Source organism: Mus musculus, chromosome 14 (assembly GCF_000001635.26).
Source record: "Mus musculus strain C57BL/6J chromosome 14, GRCm38.p6 C57BL/6J".
Lineage (NCBI taxonomy): Eukaryota > Metazoa > Chordata > Mammalia > Rodentia > Muridae > Mus > Mus musculus.
This window is the reverse complement of record NC_000080.6, coordinates 84,510,700-84,525,252: the sequence shown is the minus strand read 5'-3', so window position 1 is coordinate 84,525,252 and position 14,553 is coordinate 84,510,700. Positions and strand designations below refer to the sequence as shown.

Below are 14,553 nucleotides of genomic sequence, written 5' to 3'. Positions count from 1 at the left end.
CCCACAAACAATACTTTTGCATTCTCAAAGACTTTGAAAGCTTATTTTTTCCAAACACAATGAAAATAAATCTTACAGTTCTATAAAATATACAGAAATAAAAAAGAAGTATACAATTCACAGATCTATGAGAGATTGGCTTTATCGGTTTAAGAATATAAGCTTCATCACCAAACAGTAACAACAACAAAATAAAAAATCAAATAAAATAAATGTGTGGGTAAAATTAGCTAGCACCTAAAAATTCCATAGGAAAGTTCTGAATGAGATTTTAAAAACAAACAAACAAACAAATAAATAAACAAACACCTCAGTATAGCTGGCAATGTTGCACAAAGGTGATTGAGCCATTGACCACATTTCTTGTACAATTCCTCTATTATCTGAGCCCTGAATGAGGAAGAAATTCAACAGCATTTATGTTATACAATATGTAGATGTACCAAAGAGAAGACAGTATCCAAATCGGCATGGTTTTCAGAAGGCTTGCATCTCCATCCTTTCTATTGCTAACAGTAACACACTTCCCTATTCCCAAAACTATTCTCAGTCATGGTCACTCTGGTCCCAAGTGTTGGGTACACAAATTCCAGTTTACTTTATCTACTCCTATTTTAAAGACAGTCTTCAAGTCTTTAGGTTTAAATAATGTTTTGTTTGTTTTTTTAATTTCCAGCATAGATCCAGTAGATAGTGCGATTGTGCATCATAAATGGTTCTTCTTTTCTCTAATTTTCCAAAATCATAAACCATCTTTTATATATGTGACCACATATGTGAAGGACAAACCAAATGCCAACAAGAGAAAGAATAAACTTAAATAAAATAGAATATGAATCTCAGAATTTTATCCAACATGCAGATGATTTAACTCAACAGGAAAAATTAAGAAAGGCCCTATTCATTCCAGAATAAGCATTTCAGTTTCAGATGATGAAAATATCATGATTTTCCAAGTAATTTTCATGCTCCCTCCCTTATCTTCCCCAAATGCTTATTATGGTTACTCTGTTTAACTTCAGAAATGATTAGAGTCTTTGAAGAAGAAGATACCACACAGATGAGAACAAGGCCATGTAGTAGGAAGGAATATTAAATTTAAGAAAATTTGGGCTAGCATTTGAAATGTAAATGAAGAAAATACCTAATAAAAAGTTGGTAAAAGAAAAAAAAAAAGAAATTCCAAAGCCAATTAGTGATTTTTCAATAGAAGCCATTACTTTACATAATTTAAAACTATTCAGTGATGAACTCTTAATGTCAGTTTTCACACTGAAACAGAACCTACAAGTTTTACATAGGAACTCTATTTCTATGATATATAAAATGCTTAGAGCAACATCAGATCCACTTGTTAAACACCATGCTTGTGTGTGTGTGTGTGTGTGTGTGTGTGTGTGTGTGTGTGTGTGTATAGGATTATATATATATAATCCTAGCTTGTAAAGATATCATCTTAAATGATAAAATAAGGAAATCTTGTCTGGCAATATTATTTCACTCAAATTTATAGGGCTGAATACTTTCTCTTTAAAAAAATATAATCAGTGGCAATGCTAATGAAATCAAAACCATATTTAAATAATCAGCTTGTTATCATTTTATTGTCAAATTAGTGAGCATCCAGGAATGAGTATCTGACCCACACTTCAGCATGCTTAGGTTTCTTTTTTCTCTCGTAGGAATTTCTGACGGCCTTTCTGTTCTTCTATCTCTTGTGGCAGTGCTGTGTAAATTGGGCCAGCTTCTTTTGTGTTTGAACTTAGCTGCCTTTGTATTTCACACTTTATCTGAATGCTTCCATCTACGTATAAATTAATGTCTTCATAATTGTGAGGCCTTCAAAGGGTTAAGAAGCTTTCAGAAGAACCTAATTTATATGCAGTGTAAAACTTGTGTTCTGGTATGCAATAGTTCACAAAAGCTGTTTAGTTTACAAGGACAAATTTAAATTCTAGCAACTTAAATAATTGTGTGAACTCCAGACCAGAGACTATGTAAATTTGCTACTATTCTTTATCTTTCCAGAGGATGCTTTCCTTATGCCTTTATTGCCTCTGTAAGCTAACCCTATCTCTGATAATGGCACTATTTTAGATGACACGGACGAATACACTTAAGATTCAAGTCATCTTCCTAGCAAAGTGGTAATCCTGTAAGGAAGGTCAATAAAAACATGCCTATTAAGCCAAACTCTGTAAGAAGCAAGCAAGATAGTCTTATTAGTGTCTCTCTCATGCCTGCTATCTGATTTCTTTAGGGAAGTACATCTATTTACCAATTTAAATCCTGTTGTTCAGCTCATTTCTAGCACTTCTTTGTCTTCAATTGCTAGAAACAAGTAAACAGAATCAATGTCATTCTTAGCACTCGTAGAAAAAGAGTTAAGTCAGAGATAGCTAATCTTCTCCTTATTATTTAGGAATCAATCAACACCTTTCAATGAAATATGGCTGTCTTAGAAGATGAAGTTTTAAGGAAGGTTTTAATTGCTTAGTTTATTTTTTTTAATGATGTCCTAAAAGAGAAAGAGACAGATAATGTTTCAGAGGCTAAATTAGGTATAATTCCAAATGAGCAGAAAGATGCTCTGCTCATTTTCAGTATTTCATATATGCATATGTGTATTTAATACATATATATATATATATATATATATATGCAGGAAATAATATTTTTGGAGAATCAGTTCCTATAATGATAATTCTTCTCTACCAAAAGTAAAAACAAAATGAAGCCTGCACCATGAGTGTGCTTCCACGTGCATATTCCCTCAAGCATCATATGTAAATCATAAGAAATTCATATTTTTGTTAAATATGGTTTGTCTTAAGGGAAAACTTTACATGACAGCATCAAACCAGATAGCATGTAGGTTTGATGTATAGGTTTGATGTCTCAGAGTAACATATGAGAAATGTGAATGGCAACAACTTCAACTTCATTTTATTAAAATGAGTTATATATCATGGGCAGCCAACACCACCATTACCACTGCCAGTGGAATCACAGACTGGAGCTGAAAGAACTATGAGAAAGGAGAGATACATAAAACTTCCCTGTGCTGTTGGCGTATTTTCCTGAAATCATCTGTTGTTAGTACCTGTAAATACGCTGCTGGTTTATTGGAAGCAGATGTTTTTATCATGTAATGTTGGATCGTCCCAAGAATGAAAATTTAAGCAAAATCAATAGATTCAATTTCCATGTTCTAGAGTAAATATACTGAAATGTTTCTTGTAATGGATTTTACTGGCAAGGACAAGACATTTTTTTCTCTAGTAACAGCTTTAATATTCGGTAATCATTAAAACATACTGAAGAGAAATGAAGAGTTCAAAAAACAAAGGTCAGGAAACTCAGAAAGCAAAGAGATGCGGCCTGGTGGGCTAAGCTCCTGTGTAACCAACCAAGGGCCAAAAGTTCTGCTCAAGACAATCACACACATATCGCGCAGCCCACATCAGAAGTTTTCTGCAATGGGGTCTTAAACTCTTCCTTATCTTAGAGAGCAATTCCTCTGACTTAATTGGTAATCAACCACAACCAGAACAAAGAAGAGAAGATTAAAAGGAAACATATTTCCCCCAAGCAATAGTACCAGGAAAACAAATTCAAAATGATACGAGAACATACTTAAGTTTCAGACTTGTAATTCAAATCTAATTTTTTAAAAAAATCATATTGACCTCACAGGCAGAATTCGTTAGGATGTTCTTTGTTAATTGAAGCACATTGGGATTGTAATTTTACTGTACTAAAACTGTATGCTCAGTCCTAAGAATGATCTCTCTTGCTGCTCAAACTGATATCAAGTAGCTGTTGTTGGTTTGTTTGTTTGTTTGTTTATTTATTTATTTAAATTTCCTTGGTTCTGGTACTCACTGAAAGACCATTTAAACTACTCACTTAGGGTTAAAAGTGTTCCATAATCAGTCTTATGTAAAGCCTGAAGTACAAGAAAAGAAATTCCTACATGTTAAATTTATTAAAATGATTAATTTCTCTCTCTCTCTCTCTCTCTCTCTCTCTCTCTCTCTATATATATATATATATATATATATACATATACATATATATATACACATATATATGTGTGTGTGTGTGTGTGTGTCATTGTCTGTCTCTGTTTCTGTCTCTCTTCTCCCCTCCTTCCCTCTCTCCCTGCCTCTATTCTCTAGCAGAAACAAATACTATTTCATCTATTACACGGTGGACTAGGAAGTAGCAAACATACCGCCTTCATCCTCAAGCAAATTACCTTGCATTGTCATAGACTGCAGCAATATCTTAACTAAGGCCTAAAATTAGTTTAGAAATAATAATACAAAAATCGAATTACAGAAAAATACTGAATACAAAGATGGAACCACACTAAGTTTCTGCTCAAAAGAGACTAAACTTGTAAATATGAATAGCAATCTACTCTCATTTAAAACCTATTCATACCTTACATTATAAAGTGCAGGTGTGTTCATTTCTTAGCCTATAATTGTCCCAAATGAAATCCCTAGGACCACCCAACATTGAATACAATTTTAAATATTATATTTGCTAGTTTTCTATTAAAATGCTTAGTGTTGATTTATCGTATTTATAAAACTATGTATGAGCCCAAAAGACACAAATATAGGTATTTGTAATATTACTAAAAACTGAAAAATATTAGGCTAACAGTAATTGGTAGGTGGAAACTTTCTGCCCATTTTCTTTGGTTTACTGAGTAAGCCTATTTTATTATTAAAAATAAATATATGTTCGTATACATTCTAAAATAAGTTATATATTATTTTTCCTTTAAAATTTTAACTTATATCCTTATTGCCTATAAAACAGAAAAAGTTTTAGATGTTTTGTTTGGTATACATGCAAGGGTCTGGCATGTTCTATAGACATCTTAACTACTGATTTCTCAGTTTCTTGTATAAAATGTGGTCATTTCAGATAAAACTTCTATATAACCTGCACAGTTTAATTATCTCCAGATTACTTTAAATATCTAAGACTCTGTATATGCTATGTAAATAGTGACACTAATTTTTGTACTGAATAATGACAAGAAAAAATGTGAATATTCAACTCAGTTACAATTTTCTTAAGATATTATTTTATCTGACATTGGCTGATTATTTCTCTAAAATCTTTTAATACAGGGGGCCAGCTGTATCTACTACACATGTGTTTTATTTATATGATAATAGATATTTTAGCAGCAAAGTGCTTGTATTTTCATTATTTTATAATGTTAAAACAATCATTATAATATATATGATATATATGTAATGGTAGATCCAAACATATAGATGTTAGGAAAAGATTATATTAAGTAAACCTCCACAGTTGTGCTCTAAATTGAACTTTTATTACCTAACGTCTGTTTGTGGATAATATTTGCAAGCTTCACTATGTTGATTACCTTGATAATTTCAGCAACCAAAAGCAAGTATTGAAAATGATACAATAACTTTAAATTTGCTACATAATTACCACTAAATAAATACTACTAAGTATAAGGCAAATATATATTTATGTATGCACTCTCTGTAAACGTGATAAAATTCGTATTCTGGCTGGAAATGAATGGAAGGGTCTTGCTTAAAGGCAAAGTCCAGAGCTCTCCAGTGGATATAAAGATAAATTTTGCTCTGCCTAACCACACTTTTGGGGTTCTTGATGCTCAGGCACAGCTCACAGCCAACTCAGAAATTCATACTAATCAGTGGCTGTGCAAAGTGCAGGTGCATCTCTGGACATGTAGATGTGTACCTATTAGCACACTTATGATATGCACTTGAGCAGAAAGCAAATATCAAATCAAGACAGAAATGTGCATAAGAAAATAGGAAACAAACTATGGAAATTCGTATTCTGAAAGCTAAAAATATATTTTGGCATTTATTAAAATTAACTTGTAATACATTGAAAAATAAAACTCTCCTTCTCAGCTGGCTAAAAGCAATCCCAATTATTTAAGAGAAAAACAGAGATTTTATATAGATTCTGCATGCTTATTTGGGTATACACACAAACCTGAAGTTTTAAACTTTAACTTAAAATCTCCAAGTGAGAGACAAGAATAATTCTTCTCACTGTGATGTTATCCACTTAAGGCTATTTTTCCCATTACATTTTATCTCCAATATCCATTCATTTCCACACAGGAAGTAAGGCAACTTCTAGTCCATTTCTGGCATAAGTTAAGCAACACAAATAAATATAACAGTGATTTGTAGATTTCCAGAATATGCTTTTATATTTTTTCAACATAGCAACAACCTGATATAATCATTTTCTCAAATGATGAGGCTTTTCTGTATGCAGAGATTACACTCCTCAGAGGGCAATCAAATCTATTAAACACATTCAAATGATTCAGTAACTGAGAGTATACAAATCCAGACTATACATGTAATGAATAGCTTAGGCTTCTCCTTATACGTCTCCCTGCTTTCCACTCAGCTGGACCAGCTACATCAAACCTCAGTGTGCTTAGATTATCTACATCACACCCAGAGCATGCACTGAGATTAGAATATATTGACAAATTGCATCCACTTCAGAGGATAGTGATGCTGTGTTCTGGCAGATATTAAAATTCATATGAATTAGATTCTGCCCTGACTCTAGGAATTCATATTGGAGTGATGTGTAAAGATATTTTTTTTAAAATAGTGCACTAAAAGCCTCTGATAAGCTCCCATAAAGAAACCTTATCTAAGACGACATGCAACTGGTTGTCCAAAAAACAGAAGAATTTGAGGACCTAGTAAACAGTTCTTATGACTGTGACAGTGAAGTACTTTGCTTGACACCAACAATTCACAAAAAAAAAAAAAAACAAAAAACAAAAAACAAAAAACAAAAAAATCCAAACAACTCTCTTTCCTGTATAGGCCACTCTGGTGAATCAAATTGCCCCTTGGCAAAACTTATCCTGTCTAGAATATGAAACTAGTAGAACAGGTAGACTTTACATAATTGCCAATGGCCCACTAAAACTCATTTAAATATAATAAACAATCCCGACTTCGCGCATTTATTTTCTCGCCTCAACTCCACACACGCAGCTCCTCCTAAAGAATTAGCAGCAAATCACTACGATTTTCCCTTTAAAGAAATAAGGTCCACATTTCCGCATGGCAAATGCACAGTCATATGAATGCCATCTTACAAGTAAAATTCGGATCACAGAGCAGAAAGCTAGCAGATGAAGAAATTGCTCACCTGGAGGAAGCGGATCAACAGACTGAAGTCTAGTAGTGATGGTGTGTAGGGTGAGGATAGCAAAGGAAAGCAAAGTCGGGAATGCTTGAAAAATAAAATATTTTTAGTTAACAAATAGAAAGACCAAGGGAGACAAAAAGGGCCAACTGAATCATGAATCCTTCCTTATCAATTTGTTTTTTTAATTATATTTCAGAGAATAATCAATTCCCTAAAAGCTATAGGCAATGACAATTCCTCAGTTACATAAGATGTAGGCTTCCCATGAAAAATTACTTTAAGTGAGATTTTCATTTCAGTGAGATGGAAAAAAAATACGTTACTGCCAGTAACTCCAGTCAATGGAAACTTACATCAGAGTGATGATATGTCCACTTATTCAAATAAACAGAAAATGTAAAGCAGCGAATAACTGAAATTTAAGTTCGAAAATATTCTATAATAGACCCAGAGATAAAGGCTTATGCAAAATGTTCACTGCATTTTAAACATTAGTTATACAATGCAGGTTATCTGAAATTCAAACAATATGTTATATATATAATTTATCTCTTAAGGGGCCAATCAATATTAAGAATGTATTTACTTTAGTAATGGTTATACATCAATATATCATTCTGTATTCTCAAATATATTTTCATGTATAGCTCCAACTATACATTTTATATTGCAATGAGTTTCTCTTTCAGCAAAGATATATGTTCTAACACTATATAATATTACATAAATAACATATGCCCAAATTTTAAATGTAACTTTTAGTTAAGTGTGAAAACAGTAACAATACAAATTTTGAAATACGATATATTTTTCCTTTTGATATTTTTGGTTTTAACTTCATAAGCCACTGACTTAGGTATATCATGATATAATGGGCATGTATAATTGATCTACTTCCTAGAATAAAGAAAAAAAAGGAAAGAACATTTTGTTTTGCATTTGTGTTACAGAAATGTGCAGTGAATATCTGGAATAAATTGTTGCCTAAAAGTCCTGCCAGAAATAAAAATGAAAGGATAAATGCCTGCTGGTGAGCATAGGTAACTTCATTTGTAAAGCAATCTCATTTTCTTAGCTCTGACTAACTCCACATCTGTTGTGGCCATCCCTTAGAATAAGAATATGCAGATTCTATGGTAAAGCAGGCTGAGTAGTTACTAAGAGTGCAAACATTTTCTCACTGTTGTCCTATATGTATTTCCTTCTCTCCTACAACCACCACCAGTTTCCTGTTGAGTGTGTGTGTGTGTGTGTGTGTGTGTGTGTGCTTTTCCCTCTAATCTTAAAGCACAACTCCAATAACAGATGAAACTCCTAAAAAGGTCTGCCTCAATTACATGTGAAAATGTAATATTCATCACAATAAATGATACACAGAACCTACAAAATAGAGTAGTTTCAAAGTGTTCTTATTACCGCTGTCACTTGAAAATTCTAAAGGGACATTAGAATTCATTCCTACAGAAGACATAGGAGAAAATGTATATAACCCATGATATTGATTAATTTTAATTGCTATTAGACATAGTATTATTTCTGTATATTATTCAGATTCCTTGTATTTTCATCCAACCTATCAACAAATGAACCTCTGTTTCTAACTGATGGATCACCAATCAATATCTAACGCATTTTAGATACAGCCAAACTACTATATTATTTTACCATAACATAGATAAAGCCATATATGGTATAGACAGACTTTAATTGGAAAAATTCAGTAAGTTTATTGCTGCAGGCTGAATTGAAACCAAGTCCTCCAAATTTATTTCCATCCAGTACTAAAACAGAGGAACTTATTTAGAAATAAGGTCTTTGAGACTGAAATTCCCTAGGATGAAGTCACACTGGATTACATTTGCTCTAATGCAAAGATTATTGTAAGAAGACAAAGCAGACATAGAGACAGGCCGAGAGATCTCAAAGGGGCCAGGGTGACAGACATTAGAAGTGCATCCGAGATTGCTGATAACTGCTTGAAGCTAGGAAGAAACAAGGAAGTGTGTCTGAAACAGCATGGCACAGCTACCTCCTTAATTCTGTAGGTATAGTTTCTGTATATGTGAGATCTTACAAACTGTTGCTTTAAGGCACATAACATCAGCATGTTGCTACAGCAGCTCTTGCCAACTGATACTGCCTATTGAGAAAGAAATGTCAAGTCATAAAAGAAATAAGAAGAAAAAAATATCTCTATAAAGGAAAACGGGACAATTAGCCACAAATTTAAAAAAAAAAAAAAAAGCACTACAAAGTTCAAACTTGTCAAGTTAAATTAAGGTTTTTTTTTGGTTTTTTTTGGTTTTTTTGTTTTTTTCCCCTATGCAATGATTCCTAAATCCTTTGGCCAAAGAGTTATAACTGTATGCTACTGAAAATCAATGACAATGACTACAAGACCTGCCAGACCATTATGGAAATTAATCTTTAAAAAAAAATAACACAAAGCACCTTGAATTATAGAATTCAAGTCTTGAATTCATAGTCTTGAAGTTATGATAACTAAATTTCAGATAGTTAAAAATTATTATGATGAAAAATAACATGAAATCAGTAAAAAATAATTTTCAACTTTTTTGGGAAAATGATATGATTCTCATGTTCTCTTGAGAACTGACAGATTCCATCAGCTATTCGATTATAGGGTAAATCCATAGTAACAAGCAAGAGAATGCTGCTTAGCATGGACGAACAGCAGGTCAGGTGAATTAAGTTAATGTTCGCCCAAGTAAGCGATTTTCAACTTCAGAATGGATTCAGCAGGTGCAGCCCCACAGAAAGTCCCAGAGGTTCTGTAGGATACTTTGTCAAAACGTTTCCAAACTATTAGCTGCCTTTGCTCTTTCCTAAGATTGCTGAGGATTTTCTTTTCATGTGCTGTTGTGTTTGAAATTCTGGACAGTACAGCACATTCCTAGTTCCATAAGAAGGGACAACTTTACTTGAGCTGCTTTCTTGTCTGTTGTTATTAAAGAAACTTTGTAAGTAACGGTATCCGCATACCTGTGTATGTGTATTTTTATTAACAATTACAATAACAGTGACCAAAAAGAAAAAAAACCCTGTAAGGATTTATAGAGTATATTTTGGGCATATTCTTTCTAGTCCCCAACTCATCCAGATTCTGCCCCTCAACCCACCCAACTTCATAATCTTCTCTCTTAAAAAAGAAAAAAGAGAAACAGAATGGAAGAAACCAACAAAGAATGTAGATTCTTTTGGCTAACTACTCCTGGTGATGGCACTTGGCCTGGAATGTTGATCCATTCAGTGTCACTGTACTTAAAACGGTGGTTTTCCCTCTCCACGCATGTATAAATCGCAAATAGCTTCTTGACTAGGCATGGTTCTTTGTGTCCACTTCTCTTTCTCCATGCTATGGTTTTGTCTGGCTTGAGCTTGAGCAAGTCTTGATTATTCTGTCACAGTCTCAGTGAGTCAGCTGCCTTTTGTCTGGAAAATGCTGTTTCCTTGAAATGATACAAAAACCCTGGATCTTTCGTAAGCTAATTTATAATCTATACCATTTCTTTTTAAATTTATATTCAAATATATCACCATAGATTTTTCTCAAGTATACTGCACTTGGATAGATTCTGTGGAAAGAAAGATGAAATGTTTTTTTTTTAAATAGTTTTTAAATAAAACAATGTTACAGGAAAGCTGGACTGGGATTTGTAAAGATGGTGATGCTGAATGTTGGGGGCCCCAAAAGGAGAGAGTATGGGTGATTATAAGCAGAATATATTGCACACATGTATGAGTTTGTCAAGGAATACATATAATTTTTAAAATCTGAGTTAACTCTTTCTAGTCTGTTTTGAACTGGAATAAAGTATATTATTTTATAACTAATTTTGATGCAGTAGTCACCTGTCCTAGTAATTGCAAAGCTTGAATGAGGATCTACTATCAGTCTATACCAAGCTGAATAATTCTCCTCAAAGTGATTGAACCCAGTAGTGATATATGTATATGTATATGTATATGTATATGTATATGTATTGTGTGTATATGAATATATATTCATTAATTATTTTAAGTGCTGTGGATGTGCTTGTGTAAGTGTATTGCATCAGTATATTGCACATAGAGGCCAAATTAGCATACCAGAAGTCCTCACTTTGTAGTTACACAAAATTCTGAGGAACCAGTTAGGTGCTAGGAACTGAACCCTGGCCCTCTGGAATAGCTGTAAGCTCTCTTAACTTCTGATCAATCTATAGTAACCCCAAGATAGCATTTAATACATGGATACAATGAAATTTGTCTTTCAGATTAATGATACTGTTTACAGTAAAATGTTTCTACAACATATTAAGTTCCCTTATGTGATAACTCAAAGCCCACTTTATTTTAGAACAGTAAGATAACTCTGCAAATTCACTTCAAACAACGAGGCTTCTGTCCCAATCTTATTTTACAGGAGCCTGTGAATAGGGGGTTGAGTCATTGGGGCCAGATTTTACAAGAGAAAATCACTATTAAAGTTATTCCTAGGTTTTGGCTATTAACAGTTTCGAAGGCCTAGAAATATAATGGAAAGTTAGATTTTTTGTTAATTGCATTAGTAATTTTTTGGTTTTCTACATAATTTCTCTTGCCCAAAGGCTGCTTTAGTGACCAGATTTTATTATCTGAAATCCTTTCTAGAAAGTATGTCTATGCTAGCCCCAAACTCCAGGGAAGCAAGAGGCTCCCAGGACTTTAAGCAGAAATACCCAACAAAGGGGGAGATACAACGTGTAGAGACCACCTTCATTAGAATAGCATGGCTCCTTGTTGAGGGATGGGGCCACCCACCCATCTCAAAATTGTTATCCCAGAAATGTTCCTGCCAAAAAGAAAGTCAGGGACAAAAAATGGAACAGAAACTGAAGGAAAGGCCATCCAGAGACTGCCCCACTTAGGGATTCATTCCATCTGCAGACACCAAACCTCCACACTATTGCTGACGCCAGGAAGTGCTTGATGACAGGAGCCAGATATGGCTGTAGTCTGAGAGGCTCTACCAGCACCTGACTAATACAGGTGCAGATACTCACAGCCAACCATCAGACTGAGCCCAGGGACTGCTAAGGAAGAGCTAGGGGAGGGACCGAAGGAGATGAAGTGGTTTGTAACCTTATAAGAAGAACAATATCAACTAACTGGACGACCCAGAACTCCCAGGGACAAAACTATCAAGCAGAGAGTACACATGGAGGAAGTCGTGGCTCTAGATACATATGTAGAGGACGGCCTTATTTGGCATCAATGGGAAGGGAGGCCCTTGGTCCTATGGAGGCTCGATGCCCCGTGAGAAAATGCAAGAACAGTGAGGAGGGAGTGGGTGAGTGGGTAGAGGAACACCTACATAGTGGCAAAGGGAAGGGGGGAAGAGAGAATGGAAGAGGGAATTTGTGGAGGGGTAACTAGGAAGGGGGACATCGTTTGAAATGTAAATGAATAAAATGATTAATAATAATAATGAAAGCATGTCTAGGAAGACTCATGAAGCCATACATTCATCATTGTCTTTGACAATGGCTACAATGTAGGATGAAATCTCTAAAACATTTTCACTTTTATGTCAAAACAAAAATGTCATGTTGATAAGTTCAGATTGGGTTGTGATTAAATTTCAGTGACTACAAACATATATAACTAAATTTTCATTCAGTTAGTCTTGAAGTCAGAGATCGGGTATCTGTGGGTATAAAATATATCTATCAAGGTCAGAAACTCATCTTATCTGAAGTTTTCTATGCAGGTTTCTCTAACTGTATAACAACAGCAATAACTAAAAGTGAAAGATATGTATGTATGCATTCAAAATAAGACAGAAAGCAAACCGTTCAGTTACATAGTCAAACATGGGGACTTCATAGGCATTCCATAATTACAGAAATTGTTTTCTGAATATTGTTCACTATTTCTCTTTTGTAATTTGAATGTATTTTACTACATAATAAAAGTGATTTTACTATGTGAAAATTGAATTTTGAATAGGCCTTTATATTAGTTTACAAAGCATGCTAAGTTCAGTCTGTGGTTAAATTAGAGTACTAAATACAGTATTCTAACTAGCTCAAGATAATTAAGTGAGCCCTAGGAACACAGAGATAAAATACAATAGGAGACCAGGTACAGCACCACTATATCCTCACTTCCCAGATACACACAGGATTCTTTGACAGTGTGTAAAACACCTTTCTTCAACTCTACTCTCCTTTTCTCTCCTCCACAGTCTTCACCTGTGCCCTAGGTTCATTATCCTCCACTAGGACTTTATTTACAACTCAAGGACCATATAAAGCTTAACAAGAAAAAAGGCCATAGTGTGGATGCTTCAAACCCACTTAGAAGTGGAAACAAAATAATCATGGGAGGCAGGGGGAGGGAGGAACCTGGGAGGGAGAGTAGAGGGAGAGGAAAACTGGCAGGGCAAGTATGGAAAGAGACAGGAGAGAAGTCCACAGGGCCAGAAAAATAAATATAAATAAGTAGCAGTGGGGGATGAAGAACTTGGGGAGCCACTAGAAAGTCCCAGGTGCCAGGGATGTGAGAGGTTCTCAAGACCCAATGGAGATGTCATTCTCCAAACTACCCAACAGCAGGGAGATAGAACCTGAAGAGACTACCTCCAGTAAGTAGACATGGTCCCAGTAGAGGGATAGGGCCACCCACCTATCTAAAAGATTTTAATGCCCTTCTGTGCAATCCATTTCATCAGAAAACAAACTACGACAATATTACTGATGCCAAGATGTGCTTGTAGACATAAGACTGGTATGACTGTCATCTGAGAGGCTCTGGCAGCACTTGACTAAAACAGATGCACATACTCATACCCAACCATTGGACTGAGGCCAGGGATCCCAACAGAAGAGTTAGGGGAAGGGCTTAAGGAGCTGAAGGGAATTGCAACCACATAGGAAAAACAATAATATCAATTAATTGGATCCCCTCAGAGCTGCCATGGACTAAATCACTAGTCAAAGAATATCCATGGGCCGGTCCATGGCTCCAGATATATAAGTAGCAGAAGACTGCCCATCTGGTATCAGTGGGAGGGGAGGCACTTAGTCCTGTGGAGGCTTGATGCCCTAGAGAAGGGGTATGCTAGAGGGTTGAGGCGGGAGTGGGTAGATGGGCAGGTGGGAGAGCACCCTCTTTGAGTAAAGGGGATGAGGATGGGGGGGGGCGTGCTTTGTAGAGGGGAGAACAGGAAGGGAGAATAACATTTGAAATGTAAACAAATAAAATGATTAATAAAAAAAGACTTTATTTACAGTCAAGCAGCACATAGCTACTATACTGCTGGAACTAAATACACAGTGATTAAAT

The 14,553-nt window shown here is 34.8% G+C and overlaps 1 protein-coding gene across 7 annotated transcripts in view; it reads right to left on the bottom strand.

The window, feature by feature from the left end:
• Positions 1-14,553, bottom strand: part of Pcdh17 (protocadherin 17) — a 94,003-nt gene that overhangs the window by 12,313 nt on the left and 67,137 nt on the right. For 3 of the 7 annotated variants that reach the window (XR_001781111.2, XM_006518905.2, XM_006518906.4), the window contains one exon: positions 7,225-7,308. The exons of the other annotated variants lie outside the window; for them this stretch is intronic. Coding sequence is in view for 2 of the 3 variants with exons in the window: in XM_006518905.2 (XP_006518968.1) it covers positions 7,225-7,308 (84 nt within the window). In the remaining variant the exon portion in view is untranslated. The remainder of the gene's footprint in view (positions 1-7,224; positions 7,309-14,553) is intronic. 7 annotated transcript variants of the gene reach the window in all.